At 55.7% G+C, this 19,360-nt stretch overlaps 2 protein-coding genes across 5 annotated transcripts; both read right to left on the bottom strand.

Moving 5' to 3' along the window:
* Positions 1-2,606: 2,606 nt before the first annotated feature.
* TMEM89 (transmembrane protein 89) lies at positions 2,607-3,879 on the bottom strand. The gene is made up of 2 exons (XM_010370319.2): positions 3,213-3,879; positions 2,607-2,794 (listed from the first exon to the last, which is right to left on the bottom strand). Exons 1-2 carry the CDS (start codon positions 3,612-3,614, stop codon positions 2,609-2,611), a joined length of 588 nt encoding a protein of 195 aa, XP_010368621.2. The 5' UTR covers positions 3,615-3,879; the 3' UTR covers positions 2,607-2,608.
* Positions 3,880-9,323: 5,444 nt separating this feature from the next.
* SLC26A6 (solute carrier family 26 member 6) lies at positions 9,324-19,052 on the bottom strand. 4 transcript variants are annotated; one of them, XM_010370295.2, is made up of 21 exons: positions 18,896-19,052; positions 17,031-17,189; positions 16,801-16,940; positions 16,524-16,634; positions 15,797-15,948; positions 15,439-15,603; positions 15,208-15,360; positions 14,784-14,866; positions 14,553-14,700; positions 14,163-14,276; positions 14,001-14,078; positions 13,627-13,722; positions 13,437-13,543; positions 13,206-13,275; positions 12,189-12,281; positions 12,001-12,108; positions 11,508-11,600; positions 10,460-10,639; positions 10,215-10,269; positions 9,817-9,953; positions 9,324-9,600 (listed from the first exon to the last, which is right to left on the bottom strand). In XM_010370295.2, the coding sequence occupies exons 1-21, from the start codon at positions 18,916-18,918 to the stop codon at positions 9,586-9,588; spliced, it is 2,280 nt and encodes a 759-aa protein (XP_010368597.1). In that variant the 5' UTR covers positions 18,919-19,052; the 3' UTR covers positions 9,324-9,585. The 4 variants fall into 4 exon arrangements, with proteins under 4 accessions (XP_010368597.1, XP_010368603.1, XP_030771170.1 ...); XM_010370301.2 differs by having other exon boundaries at positions 10,460-10,636; XM_030915310.1 differs by lacking the exon at positions 15,439-15,603.
* Between the last annotated feature and the right edge of the window lie 308 nt (positions 19,053-19,360).

Genomic DNA, 19,360 nt, shown 5'->3' with positions numbered 1-19,360 from the left:
GAAGTTCGTCTTTAAACTAAACTATTATTTCTAACTCTTATAATTTATTCTTTAACAAGGGAGACTTTGAAGAGGAACTTTTTTCTTCACTTTCTACACCAGGTTTAGAGGGACATATTTATGTGGTTTTCTCCACCCTTGTGTAAAGTTAGTTTATTGGTCTTGTTCTAGAATAAACTAGGAATGTGGCTTGTAGGAAAATCCTGCTGGGTAAGGACAGAAGTGCAAAGTCCTATTGCCTTAAGGACATGCCCCACAGCACCCAGTGCTGGGAAAACTGTGAGCCATGGAAGGAAAACAAGGTTTGAAATGCGTGGAGCCAGAACCTCATCTGTGGTAAATCCTTCCAAATTTCACAGTTCCTATATGACAGATGGCTGATGACAGTTTCTCAAAGTTTACAACAATCCAGAACATTTATATGTCATCATCAACAACAGGTTAGGAAGTTTAACTTTCCTAAACTACCAATAATTAAAACACAAATTTCAACCATGTTAGGAGGAAGACTGAACTATCTTTTCTCTGTATGGAAAATATCCCCCCAAAATCACAAAATCTTTGTCCTATGTGGAGGCCTTCGGAGTAAGAAGCCAAACCATGTAGGGGACCAAAGTATTATAGAAATATGTCAGGAAGTTGTCACAAGTTATGTTATTTTTCTGGATTTAGTATTGTAGTATTTGTCAATTTAAAAAAAGTTAAAAAAAAAAGTTTCATCATTTCTTTTCTCATTATTTTAATTCACTTCCATTTTTGAATTCATAACGTTGTTCTCTTTTTCTAAAACAGGAACCTGGAACAGGCACTGTGGCTCATGCCTGTAATCCCAGCACTTTGAGAGGCTGAGGCAGGAGGATCAGTTGAAGCCAGGAGTCAAGACCAGCCTGGGCAAGATAATGAGACCCTAGCTCTACAAATATATATGTTTTTAATTAGCTGGGTATGGTGATGTATGCCTGTCGTCTCAGCTACTTGGGAGGCTGAGGCAGGATTGCTTGAGGTGGTCAAAAAAACAAAAAGAGGCCGTGCGCGGTGGCTCACACCTGTAATCCCAGCACTTTGGGAGGCTGAGGCGGGCAGATCACGAGGTCAGGAGATCGAGACCATCCTGGCTAACACAGTGAAACCCCCGTCTCCACTAAAAATACAAAAAAATTAGCTGGGCCTGGTGGCGGGCACTTGTAGCCCCAGCTACTCGGGAGGCTGAGGCAGGAGAATGGCGTGAACCTGGGAGACGGAGCTTGCAGTGAGCCGAGATTGTGCCATTGCACTCCAGCCTGGGCAACAGAGCGAGACTCCATCTCAAAACAAAACCAAAACACAAAAAGAAACAATTTTTAAAAAGGGAAAAAAGAAAGAGAAAGGGAGTAAAGTGAGGGTCCCTTCATGGAGCTTCTCTAGGGGCCTTGGAGCAAGGGCCACTGAGGTACTAGAGCACGTTTGAGACTGCCATAGAAACAAAGGCAGCTAGGGCGACCTGCCTGACCCCAGGTTGGGGTTGCTGGAGCCAAGGATCTGGGGAGGGGCTGTTATTGGAGACAGAGCAGTGGCCCCTCAAGGGAGGGCCTTGCAGGGCCTGGGAAGAAGAAAACCAGAGCCAGCTGCTGTTTGATGGCAGGACTAAAGTCACCTCAAGAGTTGGTGAGAAGGATGGGTGAAGCCAAAGGGTGTATGACTCTACAGTGACTGGGGGCTTGGGGCTCTCAGTCCCCCATCAGAGATCCTCAGTGTCTGGTTCCAACTTCACCACTGCCCCCACCCCTCTTCTCAGCTGACCAGGTCCCTCCTCGGCTCCCTCTGTGCACTGGAGAGGCCCAGGACCCTCACTCGGCACTTGAGGCCCTTTATCATGGGCACTGCCCACCTTGCCCTTGTGCAGAGAGTACCGAAGACAGCACGTGGCCTTTGCTCAGAACCAGACCTCCACCTGAAGTTCCCTTCTTTACAGCCATTTCCCCTCAGGGCTCAGCCAGGTTGTTGGCTCCTCTGGGCAGCCCTTCCTGAGCCACCCAAGTCTGTCCCAATGGTAAGTCCTCTGCCATCACACTGGGAGTCCCCAGGTACTGGTCAGGCCAGAGGAGCAGTTTTTGTTTGAGACAAGTTCTCGCTCTGTCACCCAGGCTGGAATGCAGTGGCACAATCCTGGCTCACTGCAACCACTGCCTGCCAGGCTCGTCATTCTCCCACCTCAGCTTCCTGAGTAGTTGGTACTACAGGCATACATCACCATGCCCAGCTAACTTTTTTGTTTGTATTTTTTGTAGGGATGGGGTCTTGCCATGTTGCCCAGGCTGGTCTCCAACTCTTGAGCTCAAGTGATCCTCCCATCTTGGCCTCTCAAAGCGCTGGGATTACAGGTGTGAGCCACCATACCCAGCCCAGAGGAGCAGCCGTGTCTCCAGGAGGGATCCTTAGGGAGGAAAAGTCAGTTGGTGGGGGCAATGGAGCAGTGTGAGCCAGCCTGTGCCCCATCTGCCCGCCCGTCCTAGACACCAAGTCAGCTGGCTCTAAAAGTAGAAAAGGGACACAGGGTCCAGACAGGCCTGGAGAGAGCAGACCTGGCCCTGGACCCCAGGCTGTCAGGCAGACAGAGACACATGTTTGGTCACCCACTCTGGGCGGAAGTCCCCTTTATTTGGATTTGCCGCTGGGTGGCTAGATGATGTAGGTGGCCTTCGATGTGGACCAGGAGGGCATCCAGCATGTGCAGGACCCCGCGGAGCAGGGTGTGGTCTGAGATTGGGGCCTGCCGTTTCCAGGGTCCGCAGGGCTCAGTGGTCACCTGCGGATGCTGAGAACAGGACCAAGAGGCAGGAGTGAGAATGGAGGGCAGAGAGGGAGGTGCAATGAGGGGCACTGATGAAGCTGGGGAGCAGGGAGTAGGGTGTGGGGCAGTGCCCAGATGGGATGGGAGACTCAGGGTGACAGAATCACCAAGGGTCTGTTGTGGGCTACAGTGGTCACGGGGCCCTCTCTGGATGAGAGCAAGAGTTCTAAAGGAGAGAGCTGGGGGCAGGGTGCTGGCTGTGGGTGGTGGACATGGGTTCCACGAAGGTGTGTGGACACAGGGACAATGGGCTGTGAGCTGTGAGTGGGAGTGTGGGAGGCCCACAGGCCAGTGTGGACCCATGGGACAGAGTTGGGTGGAAGACGGGCTTACGGGGCGTACATGGAGGCAGGGGCTGTGGGGGAGAAAGAGCTGCACTCACCTCACCCTTGGTGGCCTGTGAGCACCGCCGCCCCTGCAGTATCTTGCGGCAGATCATCAGCATCGTGATGGTGATCATGACCCCAGCCACGGGGTAGATGCGGCTTGCTCCAGGGCCCAGCCAGTAACCAAGACAGCTCAGGCCACCCCTACAGCCCTCCACGCTCTTTGGCTGACACCCCCAGGGCTGCAAGTCCAGCCCCACGTGGTACCAGAGGGGTCGCAACCAGGCGTGGGTTGGAGCAGGCATCGCCAGCAGGAGCAGCAAGGGCAGTGAGGCCAGCACGTGCAGCATGGCCGCCGCTAGTGCCAGGGGCCGGAACCTGGGCGCCTGGCGACGGGCAAACGCCCCTCCCCCATGAACAGGCCTGGCTCTGAGGCAGCAGGTTCCAGCGAGACCCATGGCCTTTCATGAGCAGCCTGGCCAGAAACTGGCTGTGGTGGGGGGCTGGAGTCCAGGGCTTGAGGAGAATGGCAGACCTGGGTTCTGGGTCCTATTCTCCCAGTGGGCCTGGCTGGCCCCAAACTGAGGGAGCACCTCCTTTTGAAGCTGGGCCCTAGGCTGGGTGTAGTGACACACACCTGGAATCCCAGCACTTTGGGAGGTCGAGGCAGGTGGATGGCTTGAGCCCAGAAGTTTGAGACTAGCCTGGGCATCATGGCGAAACCCCCTCTCCATAAAAAATACAAATAATTAGCTGGGTATAGTGGCACATGCCTGTTGTCCCAGCTACCCAGGAGGCTGAAGTGGGAGGATCACCTGAGCCTGGGAGGTCGAGGCTGCAATGAGCTGTGATTGCACCACTACACTCCAGCCTGGGCGACAGAGTGAGATTTTGTCTCAAGAAAGATAAAAAAAGAAACTAAGCCCTGAACAGTTAAAGAAACTAGTAACTAATAGAAATTTTTTTTTTTTTTAAGAGACAACCCACTGCAGTCTTGACCGCCTGGGCTCAAGTGATCCTTCTGCCTCAGCCTCCTGAGTAGCTGAAACTACAGGTGTGCACCACCATGCCTGGCTAATTTATTTATTTACTTATTTTTAACATTTATTTTGTAGAGATAGGGGTCTTACTATGTTACCCAGGCTGGTTTCAAACTCTTGGCCTCAAGTGATCCTGCCACTTCAGCCTCCCAAAGTGCTGGGATTACAGCTGTGAGCCACCATGCCTGGCCCCTAGAAATCCTTGAGTTTACAGGATGGTAGATAAGGAAAGAAACAACTTGCTGAAACGCTGAAATTCCCTCTGCTTATAAGGTAACAAAACTGTCTGAAATCAGATGGACCCAATATTCCCGACTGGAGTATGCACAGAAAGAGCTTGCTGACATCACAGCCTGAATTTCCACCATGTTTCATAGAAATCCTCCAGAATTTGCACAGGAGACCCATGAGGAGGCATGAAGAGTTAATTGCACATGCCTGAGAACTTTCCAGACCTCCTGCTTCCTTCTACCAATCACCCACCTACTAATCCCAGTATCTATCCCCTAAACTTTTCTAATAAAATTACTGCCTTAAAGCCAGCACAGGGAGACACACTGAAGCTGGACTCTTGCTTCCTTGCTAGTTGACTTGCAATAAAAAGCTTTTCTTGGCAGGGCACGGTGGCTCATGCCTGTAATTCCAGCACTTTGGGAGGCGGAAGTGGGTGGATCAGTCGAGGTCAGGAGTTCGAGACCAGCCTGGACAACATGGTGAAACCCTGTCTCTACTAAAAATACAAAAATTACCCAGGTGTGGTGGCGGGCGCATGTAATCCCAGCTACTCAGGAGGCTGAGGCACAAGAATTGCTTAAACCCGGGAGGCAGAGGTTGCAGTGAGCCAAGATCACGCCACTGCTATAATCCCAGCGGCTGGGAAGGCTGAGGTAGGAAAATCACTTGAACCCGAATCTGGTGTCCGGCCCACAACTGTAATCTCAGTACTTTGGGAAGCTGAGGTGGAAGGATCTTTTCAGCCCAGGAGTGAGACCATGGTGGGCAACATAGTGAGACCCCATCACTATATTTTTTAAAAAAGAAATTAGTCCAACATGGTGGTGTGCACCTGTAGTCCCAGCTACTTGGGAGGCTGAGGCGGGAGGATTGCTTCAGCCCAAAACCCAGTGTCACAGTACTGGTTTCTAGCATTTCAAGCAGTGAGTCGTTTTGCTCAGTAACACTTTCACCCTGGCCTTCTCCTCACCTATCAGCCAATCCCTAAAATCCAAACACCTGCAGTGGCTCACACCTGTAATCACACTTTGGGAGGCTGAGGCTGAGGATCTCTTGAGCCCAGGAATTTGAGCCCAGTCTAGGAAACACAGTAACAACCCATCTACGATTTTTTTTTTTTTTTTTTTTGGGACAGACTCTTGCCCTCTCACCCAGGCTGGAGTGCAGTGGTGCAATCTCAGCTCACCAAAACCTCCGCCTCCCTGGTTCAAATGATTCTCCTGCCTCAGCCTCCCGAGTAGCTAGGATTACAGGCATGCACCACCACACCTGGCTAATTTTTTGTATTTTTAGTAAAGGTGGGGTTTCACCGTATTAGCTAGGATGGTCTCAATCTCCTGACCTCATGATCCACCCACCTTGGCCTTCTAAAGCACTGGGATTACAGGCTTGAGCCACTGTACCCAGCCCCAATTTTTGTATTTTTAGTAGAGACAGGGTTTCACCATGTTGGCCAGGCTGGTCTCTAACTCCTGACCTCAGGTGATCCACCCACTTTGGCCTTCCAAAGTGCTGGGATTACAGGTGTGAGCCACCACACCCGACCTTACAAACTTTTTTTAAAAAACTAGGCCGGGTGCCATGGCTCAGGCCTGTAATCCCAGCACTTTGGGAGGCCAAGGCAGCCGGATCACCTGAGGTCGGGAGCTTGAGACCAGACTGACCAACATGGAGAAACCCTGTCTCTACTAAAATAGCCGGGCGTGGTGGTACATGCCTGTAATCCCAGTTACTCAGGAGGTTGAGGCAGGGGAATCACTTGAACTGGAAGGTGGAGGTTGCAGTGAGCCGAGATCGTGCCATTGCACTCCAGCCTGGGCAACAATAGCAAAACTCCATCTCAAAATAAATAAATAAATAAAAGGCCGGGTGCAGTGGCTCAAGCCTGTAATTCCAGCACTTCAGGAGGCCGAGGCGGGCGGATCACGATGTCAGGAGATCGAGACCATCCTGGCTAAATGGTGAAACCCTGTCTCTACTAAAAATACAAAAAAAAAAAAAATTAGCTGGACATGCTGGCACACTCCTGTAGTCCCAGCTACTCAGGAGGCTGAGGTAGGAGAATTGCTTAAACCCGGGAGGCGGAGGTTGCAGTGAGCCAAGATCATGCCACTGCACTCTGGCCTGGGCGACAGAGCGAGACTCCGTCTCAAAAAACAAGCAAACAAACAAAAACTAGCTGGGGCTGGGTGCGGTAGCTCACGCCTGTAATCCCAACACTTTGGGAGGCCGAGGCAGGAGGATCACTTGAGGTCAAGAGTTCAAGACCAGCCTGGCCAACATGGTGAAACTTCGTCTCTACAAAAATGAGCTGGGCATGATGGTGGATGCCTGTAATCCCAGCTACTCAGAAGGCTGAGATAGGAGAATCATTTGAACCCGGGAGGTGGAGGTTGCAGTGAGCCAAGATCGTACCATTGCACTCTGGCCTGGGCGATACAGTGAGACTCCATCTTTTTTTGGGGGAGGGGGGAAACTAGCTGGGTGTGGTGGTGTATGCCTGTAGTCCCAGCTACTTAGGAGGCTGAGGCAGGAAGATCGCTTGAACCCAGGAGGTCAATGCTGTAGAGAGTGGTGATCACAGCACTGCACTCCAGTCCGGGGGACAGAGCAAGAGCCGATTTAAAAAAAAAAAAAAAAGGCGGCCGGGCGCGGTGGCTCCAGCCTGTAATCCCAGCACTTTGGGAGGCCGAGACGGGCGGATCACGAAGTCAGGAGATCGAGACCATCCTGGCTAACACGGTGAAACCCCGTCTCTACTAAAAAAAATACAAAAAACTAGCCGGGCGAGGTGGCAGGCGCCTGTAGTCCCAGCTACTCAGGGAGGCTGAGGCAGGAGAATGGTGTAAACCTGGGAGGCGGAGCTTGCAGTGAGCTGAGATCCGGCCACTGCACTCCAGCCCAGGGGACAGAGCGAGACTCCGTCTCAAAAAAAAAAAAAAAAAAAAAAAATTGACATGGCACCTAAAACCTTTTGCTTTCCACCAGGGGCATCACCTCTGTAGGCTGACCAAACTCGCAGGTCCCCCACACCCAGCCTCAGCCCCACAGTCCACATCACAGTTGAGTGAGTGCTCGAAGATGTGGGATCCAAATCCACAGGCAGCTCCCCCACTGTCAGAACAAAGCCCGAAGGCTCCCCCTGGACTGTGAGGTCCCCTCACCCTCTCACCTCAGCTCATGCTGCCCCTGCCTCCCTCAATACCCCCACTGCTCCCCACGCCTAGAAAGTCACCTTCTTATGGCTGAAGTTTCAGTTTCAGGGTCACCTGCTGAGCTCCCTCCCATGAACATCTTGGGTAACATATGACCTCTATCACGTGACCCTGCTTTATTTTCTTCAAAGCATTTCTAACTACCTGAAATTTCCTGTTTGAGATCTACTGCCCTCTCCAACATATAAGCTTCATTCAAACAATATTTACAGAGCAGCTGCCAGGCACCATTTGTGATGCTAGGATGTGGTGTGACAGAATAAATAAAAGCTCTTATTTCCTGGGGCTGAGCTTCTAGGCCATGAATGGGGGTGGTGGGGATGATGGTGCCAGGCACCAACACAGGCCATGATAAAACAGAGCCAGGCAAGGGTGTCTCTGTGATTTGAAGGGCAGGGTGGCCTCTGTCCATGCTCAGGATGGTGCCCAGACCCCAGCAGAGGGCCTGGCACCTGCTCAGACCTGATGAACAGCAGCGCTCACATGTTTGGAGCAGAGGACCTGAGCCCAGCATTGTTCTAAGCATTTCCCGGCATTTCCTCATTTATTTATCTTTGAGACAGGGTCTTGCTCTGTCACACAAGCTGGAGTGCAGCTCCCTCCAGCACGATTTCAACTCACTGCAACCTCCACCTCTTGGGTTCAATCGATCCTCCCACCTCAGCCTTCCCAGTAGCTGGGATTACAGGCACCTGGCACCATGCCCAGCTCATTTTTGTATTTTTAGTAGAGATGGGGTTTCACCTGCCTCGGGCCTCCCGAAGTGCTGGGATTATAGGCTCGGCATCTACTCATTTAATATTCACTAAGCAACCCATGAAACAAGAACTGTGACCACTCACGCTCTACAAATGAACAGTAGTACACTGAGGACCAAACAGATCCCAGGACCTGGTCCCTCCCCTGCCATCACTGTGTCAGCTGACCCAACGCCCCACTGCCTGCTGGGTCACATGCCCAGATGTCGGCATTTAATGGCAGAAATCAACACACACTCCTTGGCTGACAGTGTTCTACCAAGCCCAGGTGATCTATCTGTCACCCATGCAGTGGCATGATCTCTGCTCGCTGCAACTTCTGCCTCCCAAGTTCAAGTGATTCTCGTGCCTCAGCTTCCCGAGTAGCTGGGATTACAGGTATGCACCACCACGCCCGACTAACTTTTTTATTTTTAGTAGAGGCGGGGTTTCACCATGTTGGCCTGGATGTTCTCGAACGCCTGACATCAAGTGATCCACCCGCCTCTGCCTCCCAAAGTGCTGGGATTACAGGTGTGAACCACCGTGCCCAGCCCGGTCATGCTTATTCTTAAGCATAGAGTAGCAGTGTGGGGAAACAGCTGCTCTTAGGTGTTCACTCTGTATCCTCCAGGGACTGCCCGTTGGCATCCACACTGCCCTGTGCCTTATCGGATATTCCCAAGAGTGAATTATTCCTGAGAAGCAGCTCTGGTTCCAACTATTTCACAGCTGAGAAGACAGGGAGTGAGGGCTATGCATGGCTGGGGAGAGACCTAAACAGGGGATGCCTCCACAACTCCCCCACTGTGTACCCTGACCTCCCGCGTCTTTCCTACACCTTCTACCCCATCTCACCTTCAGGGCACAGGAAGGGTCAGCAGCCACAGCTGTGGACCACCCACCACCGGGGCCCCACCAAGCCACAGCAGAGCCTGGAGTTGAGCAGACAAATCTTTATTCCTGAGTCTAAATATGCACCGGTTCCTTCCCCGTACCCGGCCACTGCCAGCCTGACTGCAGGCCCTGTCCCAGACCTGGAGCACTGAACTTGGAGTCCCAGGACCTCCTTCCCTGAGTTGTGTGTGTGTACATGGAGGGGACTCCTGGGTAGCACCTGGAGGCGGCCCAGGGTTGAGGGGCTTCTCAAGGGTGCCCTGTCACAACCTCCAGAGGTACAGTCTCGGGCAGGATGCAGCATGTTCAGAGTCTGGTGACCTGAGTGGGCAGAGCGGGGGGGGGGCTCCAGTTTCCAAAGGACACAGACCAACCCTCACCCCTAGGAACAGCTTTATCCAAAGACAGCGGGGAAAGCACTGGGCCCACTGGGGACAGAGCCATGGCCACCAGGAAAGACTCCCTGGAGCTGGACCCAGGGTGGGGAGAAGCAATAGATTAACAAAAAAGAGCTCAGCGGGCCAGAGGTAGGCTCACCGAAACAGGGCTGTCGGGGACAGGCCTCGGGTGTTGGAGGGCAAAGGTGACAGCATCATGGACAGAAGCAAAGAGATGCTTCTTGGTGATGGATGCATCGAAGAAGTGCCCGGCCTCAAGCTGGCTGACCACAGGGCCTGTGGGCAAGAAGTAGGCCTCCCCTGACTCTCAGAACCTCCAGGAACTCAACTCCCAGGAGAAAACAGAATGCCCTGACCTCACCACCTGAGGCTCCAGCTGAATCCACATCACTTGTAACCCTGGACTCCTGTCTCCCGGGACACCTCTGACCTCCAGTTCCAGAGAAAGACTTTTTCCTTGTGCTACTTGGAAAAACCCTTGGCCAAAAGCATCCTACCCTCTTCCCGGGTCCCTCCTGCTGTTCCCACCCTACTCACTGTGGCAGGCCGCCATGTACACCTCTACCTCGATCTCCCGGAAGTCGTGGAAAATCTGTAGCGGAAAAGGGGGCCAGCCTCAGAGGGAGGCTCAGGGACGTAGAGGGGGGCTCGGGCAGGCTTGGGGAGGGAGTTTAGATGGGGAGCTTTGAGGGTTTGGGGAGTCAGAGTCTCAGAATGCTCTCAGGGCAAATTACAGGGTCAGTGGGGAAGCTCGAGGGGCCTTGGCCTGCCCCCGTCCTTACATTCTTCAGGCTCTTGAGGCACACAGTGTCCACGAAGGAGAGGGCACCCAGGTCCAGGATGAGGCTGTGGAAGTCTGGCTGAGGCAGGCCCAGGGCCTTCAGTGTGGACCCATCTGGGGCCTTGGAGTCTTCTTGACCATTGGCTGTTGTATCTTCCATCTTATCTCCTGGGCCCACCTGCTGGGGAGCCAGACATGCTGCCAGGGCTACCCATGAGAGGGTGAAGGCAGGACTGGCCACACACAGACATGTGGGAACACGCAAGGTCAGATGGGGAGCATGCATGGGACACATAAGGACACAAACACGGGGGAGTCACATAGGTATGCAAAGATAGGAAGGACAGATGTATGGGGACACTCAGGAGGGCACACCCAGACATGCTCTGCTACCTCCTGGGCCGAGGCTGCACAGGGACATGAGAAAGGACGGTGCTGGGAGACCCTGTCCCATTCTCATCAGCCAGGGCTGAGTGGGGAGGGGCCCAGGAGCAGGCCAGAATAGACACAGGCATCCACATGAAACACACGCAGACACCTCAGCACCCTGCCCTGTCTGAGTCTCTAAGTTTGGCATCCTCTTTGACCCCTATATATTTTTTTAGAGATGAGGTCTTGCTTCACTGTCCAGGCTGAATGTAGTGGTTATTCACAGGCACCATTAGAGCGCACTGCAGCTCTGAGCTCCTGGGCTCAAATGATTTTCCCGCCTTAGCATCCCAAAGAGCTGGGACTGCAGGTGCGCACCACCACACCTGCCTTTGACCCCTTGATTTTCTCCCATACACCCAATCCCTTTCCTCTACCCATAAGCAGACTCAGGGGGAGTCTTGTGGCATCTACAAATTCAAGGTCTTCATCTAGGCCTGAGAATCTAAGCCTAGATTCTGTGGCTTATCATGAATTTCCCTGCAGAATATCTGATCCAGCCCCAACTCCTCCTGCCATTGGCCCACAGCTGCTGGGTCCATGGCACTCCTCATGAGACATGTGGATCCTGCATCTCTGCAGCTCACAGCTGTCCCCTCCTCTCCCACCTCCAGCCTCACCATCACCTTGCAGTCCTCAACGTTGTTGCTCCTCATGTCTTCAAGGCTGGTGTTGACATTAATGGAAACTGAAGTGCCCTTGGAGGAGGCAGCCTATACCAGAGAAGACAGGGAATGGGAAACAGCTATCCTGGCTGCCATGACAGACATGTCATGTAGGCCTGGTGATGCCCCCTGGTGTTGGTCAGGTAGGTGGGCCAGGACCAGAAGCTGTGGGACCTGCAGCAACCAGGCTGAAGCTCCTGGAACAGCCATGAAAGGGAAGAGGACTGTGACGGTTCACACTGTCACTGGTTCAGATGATGGGAGAGAAACAAAATGTGACCTAGAGCCTGGACCTGCTAGGGTAGTGAGGCAGGGCCCCTGAGAGCATGAGAGAGAAAGGGGAAGGGATGAGGAGTGAGGATGAGGGAGGAGTCGGGAGGCCAGGAGAAAGGCTGGGGCAGGGAGCAGGGGGCAGCAGATGGGGGTCACCAGACAAAAGGGACCCTGCCTGTTTCTGAAGCTTCTCCTCTTTCTGCAGTTGCTTCAGCTTCAGCTGCTCCCGCTTCTTGAGCAGTTTCTTCTTCTGGGAGATGAGGAAGTCGACATCCACACCGCACTGGAGGCAAACATCAGAGAAGGGTTGGTGAGCTCTCGGGGAGCTGGGGCCTGACACCCATCCTGGGGACTCCACCTCACCCTCTGCTTCAGCGCATCACTGTAGAAGTCAGCGTTGGCAAAGTACACGGTGGCCGAGGAGCGGAAGACCTTCACCCCCGGGACTTCCTTGGCCTGGGGATGAGGCAGAACTGGTGGTGGCTGAATCTCCTCTCTCCGGGCTGCATCCTGTTCTCCTGCCTTTCCTTCCCTAGTGTGCCCAGTGCCTGCCACCGCCCAGCCCTCTGCTCCCCAGGCTGCAGTCCAGGCCCTCCCAGGGGCTTGGGCCACAAGCCCGGTGGTGTCATCCCCATTCCTGCACCATGCCTCTCCCTCCCCACCTCTCCTGCCCCCACCCAGGCAGCCTTCACAGGCTCTTAACCTTTCTCTTGGGTTTCCAACCCCTGCCTTGTGATCTGTTTTCTGCACCCAGAGGTCCTCCTAGGCTGTCACACAAACCAGACCTTCCCCACCTCCCACCCCATTCAGGTCACAGCCTAGGTCTCTGCTGGGCTCCAGGCCTGCATGGTAAGGGCTGGGCTGCCCCCCTCATCCTCTCCCATGTCTCAGACCCCTTAGTTCCTCCCCACACTGCCTAATCGCACTGCACCCATGTTGCAGGGAACAGCCTTGTTTTATTCCAGAGCCCCCCACCTATGTTCCTAGCACTTGGCCCAAGACCTCTCAGGAGATAAATGGATGACTGAGGACTTAGTAACCCCTCTGATCAGATCAGGAAATGCCTCCCTTCCGTCCTGGTGCCCCAGAGAGCTGCCACTCTGGCTCTCTGACCCAGGGCTGCTCTGCAGGTAGAGCTTGTGCTATTGACTCCATGACAGACCCCTCTCCAGCCCCAGACCCATCTCTGTCCACTCTCCCTCTGTGCCTTCATACCTCTAGAGGGGGTCGTAGACCCAAACTCCTCCCTTGAAATCCCAAAGACCAAACCAAAGTGTCCTCAGCCCCCAGTGCCCTAGCCAAGTGTGGAACGAATCCACAAAGTCTCATTCTTCCTCCATCTCCCCATCCACGTCGTCCCGCTCAGACCCTGCCACTCACCTCTGAGTACTCTGTCACATCTCTGTAAATATCCGTGTCTGGCACCTGCCCCAGGATAGAGTAGTGGGGCCTGTGGAGGAGAGAAAGAATGCAAGAAGAGGGGGCAGAAAAAGGGGATAACAGAGGGGTCCAAAGGAGCCTGAAGTCCCCCAGAGATGTGGGGAAAGCTGCGGGGAGCCCTGTGGCACTCCCTCACTAGCTGGAATGAGGGGACCAACATGGGGGACTCACATCTGTGTCCGGACCACCACAAGCAGCAGGGAGAAGACGACCGCAACCATCAGGCCAAGGTCCATGTTCAGCAGGATGGTGGCCGCGAAGGTCACCAGCCAGATGAGCTGAGAACAGCGGGCAGCAGTCGGAGGGTGGCGAGGAGCCATGGGGCTGCCCAGTCCCTGCCCCGGGCTCCCAGGGCACTCACCAGATCTGCCCGATTGGCTTTCCAGAGGGAACACACGTCGCTGAGCTGCCGCAGCATGCCCTTCAGGTTCACAATGACGATGGCCGCCAGGACCGCCTGGGGTGGGAACAGTGCCGCCAGGGGCCATTGAGGGCACCCGATGCCGTCAACCCTCCCCATCGAGGCATGGCCAGATTAAGCCCAAGCACTCAGGCAGAACCCCAGACACAAACCCCCACCCAGCCCCTGACCTTTGTCTCCAAATCTCACCTTGAAGATCTCAGCCTTGAAAAACAGGACCTAACCTTGTGTCCCCACCCCTTACCTGAACCTAGACTGGCTGATCTGAGTCCTGGCCTGGCCAAGACCTGAAGCCTGGCTGGGTGGGGGCTCACCTTGGGCAGGTCACGAAAGAGTTCCCCAAGTTTGATAATGATGAGGAGGATGAAAAGGGAAGAGATGGCTCCAGCAACCTGTTGGGGGAGGGGATGAGCAGGGGCGAGACCCCCTTCCCCAGGCAAGGCATGTCCACACCCATGCCCACACCCAAAGCCCACCTGCGAGTTGCCCCCGGTGCTCTCCTGTACCAGGCTCCGAGACATAGAGCAACTCACGGGGAAGCACTGGAAGATGCCTCCAATGAGGTTACTGAGGCCCAGGGCCACCAGCTCCTGATGGGGGGCAGTGTGGGTGTGAGGAGACTTCCTAGAAGTCCCACTTCTGTCACTGTCCCACTGTGTCTAGGCCTGTGTATCCTCAATCTCCATCCCCACCAAGCGGCCCCCAGAGACTGGATGCTGTCCCACACGTCCTACTCTCCCATCCTCAGTCCCCTACGTGGCCTCAACACATCTGCTGTCTCCCCATGTTCCACCTGTTCCTCCCCCACCCGTTGCTGGCGCCTCCATATACTTGGATGCCTCCTACACATCCTGCATCACCCAGACCTGGTTGCTGTCCACCCGGTAGCCATGCCTCAGGGCGAAGATCTTCCCCAGCGAGATGGCAATGGCGAACCCAACCACAGCGATGGTGAAGGCGCTGCCCACGAGCTTTGAGAACAGCTGGGTGTTGGGGGCCACTGGGGGCACCAGCCTGTGAGAGGCATCTGTGAGGCCAAAGCAAGGTCCTGGCCTGGCTGCCCAACCCTCCCTGACCTGACGGAGGCCAGAGCTCACCCTGCAGAGATGTTGCCCACGACATCTACCTCAGATCCGTCCCTCAGACCAATGCCATAGGAGATGCCTGTGGCCCCGATGAGCTGTGGGAGAAGACAGAGTCAGGGAGGCAGGTGCTGGCATCATGGTCAGGGGACATGTAAACCACTGTGGGGTGAGGAGGGAGACACTGGGCAAAACCTTCTTCAGAGGTGGGAAAAAGTCACATAGAGTGAGAGACGGGCAACACCATTTCCACTATGGGGAGATGCTGTCAGGGGCAGGAAGAAACCAACACAGGGGCTTTCTGCTGTGCCCCCCACAATACCCAAGAACCCTCCCAGTCCCCCTCCAGCTGGCCTTCAAATACAGGAGGCTGCCCACGTGGCAGAGACCCAGACTGTCCTTCCCTTCTCCCCTGCCCCCCACTTTCTGGCCCTCGAACCATGAGCAGCTCCCCGGGTATCGGCATGGGCAGCTGCCGCTGCAGCTTGTCATTCAACAGCTTCACCACCACGAGCACAACCCCAGCCACGGCTGCAGTGACCACTGTGCCAACCTTGCTCTGGGGCAGCTTCCGGCAGACCTCCAGCACTGTCTGAGGAGAGGCCAGGTCACAGCCAGCGGTCAAGGCCATGGGGCACACCTACCCCTCCCTCCCCCCGCCCTCACTCACATAGATGAGGGACAGTGGCCCAGAGTGGCTGCTCAGATGGAGACCAAACACATACTTGAGCTGTGAGACGAAGACCTGCACAGCTGCAGCTGTGGTATAGCCTCGGACAAGAGGCTCTGACAGGTAGGTGACCAGGAAGCCGAAGTGGATCAGGCCCAGCCCCACCTGTGGGGTGGCCAGGGGCAGTCAGAACAGGCAGGGGTCCTGGGGTAGCTGATGAGGAGCACAGGGCAAGTGGGATGGGAGTGGGATGAGTGGATGGCAAGAGGACGACGATGGTCAGCACTCAGGGGAATGCAGACGGGGCAGTGGCAGGAGCAGAAGTGGTGGGGGACACACACTCCTGACTGTTTCACACCTGGAAGAGGCCGACCAGGACACTGAGTGTGGAAGCCACCTGCACCGGGTCAGCGTCTCTGGTTGTCTCATTGATAGGGGAGTCGTTCAAGGTCTGCGGGGCCAGGGATTCTGTCACACTGCCCACCATCACAGACATGACAGCAAAGGTCCCTGTAAGGACGGCACGGGGCAGGTCTGAAGGGGAGAGGACACTGTCCTGCGCTGGAGCCCTGGTCCTAAGAGACAGGCCAGGAGACTTCCAGTTCTGGACAAATGTCCTCAGATTATGGCTGCATGAACAGGGACAGTGCTGGTGGTTCAGGTTTGGCCAGGCCAGGAGTGAACCCTGAGCTCACGGGCCCTTAAGCGTGGCTAGAAATGCTGGCCCTGCCTCATCTACCCTGTCTCACCTATGTCTACTGGTCCAGGGGCACAGAGGCTCTGTGGGGTAGGGAAGAGGTCAGGGCTTGCTTCAGGCTGCTCAGGCCTCTGCCAAGTTCCAGGCCCCTTGGGCTGCCTTGCCCACTCACATCTTCCTGGAGCCAGGGCTATGAGGTCCCCTGCCTCTGTGGTCCTACAGTCAGGGGTTTAGTTCTGCCTGGGTATGACTCATGGGCTAGCCCAGGGATGCAGCACCAATGCTGCCCTCTTCCCCAGCCACTCCTGCCCTGCTCAGCACCCCCTCACCCTGCCCTCCACGATGGATGTGGGCATCCTCCTGGAAGGCTAGGCCTGCCTCCACTTACCCACGGAGATGTGCCGGGAAGTGCCAAACAGGAAGTAGACGAAGACAGGGTAGAAGGAGCTATAGAGGCCGAACACGGGGGGCAATCCAGCCAGGAAGGCGTAGGCCAAGCCTAGGAGTAGAATGGTAGCAGTGCGGGCCTGGAGAGCAGATCTTGAAACGATAGGGGAATCCCAGCCCTGGGTTAGGTGCCATAGTTCCAAGGTAGAGGTCATGGCCCCAGTTTTGAGCATCACAGACCACAGGGTTTCCAGGCCAATGCACTGAAGGCGGCTCACCCTGTGGAAGCTGCATGATGGCCACACTCATGCCAGATAAAAGGTCACCTAGGAGCCAGTCACGCACAGGATACCGGGGTAACCAGACCAAAACCGGGAGGTGTTGGAGCAGAAGGGCACGGGCCCGAGCATGGGAGCACCTGGGGACATGATATGAGGGGTAGGTGAGTGTCAGGAACAGGGGCTACCTGGGCCCTGCCAGCAACCCCAAGCCCCAATCTTGGCCTTACTGCAACCAGGTCCGCCACTGGCGGGTCCTAGGTGCTGAGCCCCAGCGCCCCAGCTCCTCCAAATGCTCCTGGTTCAGCAGCGGCCGTTCCATGTGGTAGTCTCGCCTCCGCAGCTCCATTGCTTGTGTTGCAGACAGCAGTGCCTGCGTGTCCCTCGGTCTGGGGTGGCAAGACCAGAGAGAAACAGTAAGGGCACCCCTGGCCCAACCTCCCCTACACTTCCACCTAGGACCAGAGAGTTACCTACCTGATTTTTCCGGGCCCTAAGATCAAGGTACAGTATTCCAGCCCCCAGCTGGCATCTGTGGGCCATATGCCCAAACTCAGACCTGAACTTTGGCTGGTGAGAAAGCCTCTTTCTAGGACAAAGTCCCCCAAGTAGGGACTGCAGGATGAGCACTATCTATACCTCCAGCCGAGATGTGGCTGCCCAGTGCTGAACGCTCTAACAGTCCATGTCCCAGGCTGCTCCCTCCCACCGCAATCCCTCTCCCCTAATCAATCCCTGTCCAGTCCCCAGGTCCTCCTCCAGCTGCCCCGGGAGCCCACTGCTGGCTGAGAGCACACTCAGGGAAGGGGTCCAGCAAACCAGGGACCAGGGCTCCAGCTCCTCAAGCAACTCCTTTCCCAAGCCTCAGGCCTCAGATGAGACCCTCCCCTCTAAGGGAAGGAAAGTGTTGGGGCCAACCTTGCCCTTGGGCCTCCAGCCCCAGGGTCCAGGTTGTACACTGCTCAGGCCTGGTCTGGGGAAGCCAAGGATTGGCTCTCACCTGAGAAGGAGCTCTTTCCAGTGGGAATCTCTCACCTAGAGACGCTCCCACCTGGAAAGGGAAGTACCCACTTGCAGTGGGGGAAAGAGCTCACCTGGGAATAGAAGCTTTCAAGGGCAATCTCACCTAGAGGAATCTCTGACCTACCAGAGAATCTTTACCAGCCAGGCAAGTTCTGACATAGGGGGAATCTTCCCTCTGCCCAGAGGCACCTACTTGAAGTCAGAGAAAGATCCCACATAGGAGGAGAAGACCTAGAGGGAGAAGGTTCTCACTTCCGGGGTACTCTCTCTTAGGGGAAGTTCTGACCTGGGGTGAGGCTCCCACGTGGAATGGGGAAAAGCTGTCACTTGGGAATAGATCTCACAGAGGGATCTTACCTGGGGGAAAACTCTAGCCTGTTGGGGAAGCTTTCACCAGTCAGGAAAGTTCTGATCTAGGAAAAGCCCTGACCTGGGGAGAGGATCCCATTTGAGGGACAGGAACTCACCTGGGAAGGGCCTCTAACCTGGCTGTACTGTTGGGAGTGTGGAGCGGGTGCAAGGAAGATCCTCAGAAACTCTTGGGACCGCTATCTCAAGGAGATCTTAGAGCCCCCTCTCCCTTCCTACGTGAGTCATTCAGGTTTTCTTAAAGAGCTTCCTCCCCCCACAACGTGGGACTCGCGCCTGGAGGGCGGAGCCTTGATCATTGGCCTCTCCCTGTAGGAGGGCAACTGGGGCCAGAAAGGCTGGAGCGCTCACTCCGGGGTCAGTGGAGCTGGGTGGACTCGGGACCCAGCTGAAAGCAGCTAGTCCACGGGCCGCAGCCAAGGACTCCCGGCCCCCACGTACCCCGGCCGGCACATCTCCTGGCCGGGCTCCTCCGCACGCAGCTGCCTCCCTGTGGCCCGGGATGGCCCTCGGGCGGCACACCAGCGGCTTTCCGCACAGCCCAAGGGACTGGGGTCGCGCCGGCTCCCGCCCCCAGCCCTTGCTGCAGAGGGGCAGCCGCCTGCATAAAATCGGCAGAGGTAAACCCAAGCGTCGCAAGCGGTGAAGGCCTGCTCCAGCGAGGCGCTTGCGCGGGGCCACCGGGGCTGTGCTCTGAACTCACCCCGACGCATCCGCCAGCCCCATGGCTCGCACGTTGTCCGGCGCGGGCTGCTCCTGCTGCTCGGCCTAGAGGCCGCTACGCTCCGGAAGGCGTCGCCGGGACCGAGTGAGGCCGGCGGCGCGCTGCCGGGAGCTAATCCCGGGGCAGGACGGGGAGGCTTGGGCCAATCAGCGCGCTGGGGCGGGACCTAAGTGGCGCGCGCCGGGCGGGGAGAGCCTGGAGAAGAAGGATTTAACCGCTTCCACCCTGGCGACCCGGCCTATGAGGCCTCTCGCTGCTCGCCCGGCCCTCTGCCCCGAGCTGGATGGGACTGCTCTGCCCCGAGCTGGATGGGACTGCAGAACTGGAACTAAGCACCCGCGCTGGGCTGGCCGTAGTCGCGCCCCGAGGCCTTGAGTAGGTTGGAGCTGATCCCAGGTCCTGGCTCGGCGGAAGGTACTCACGGAGTGGGAAAAGGAAACTCCA

Source organism: Rhinopithecus roxellana, chromosome 1 (genome assembly GCF_007565055.1).
Source record: "Rhinopithecus roxellana isolate Shanxi Qingling chromosome 1, ASM756505v1, whole genome shotgun sequence".
Lineage (NCBI taxonomy): Eukaryota > Metazoa > Chordata > Mammalia > Primates > Cercopithecidae > Rhinopithecus > Rhinopithecus roxellana.
Note: the sequence above shows the minus strand (reverse complement) of the source record. Positions and strands in the feature narration are given on the sequence as shown.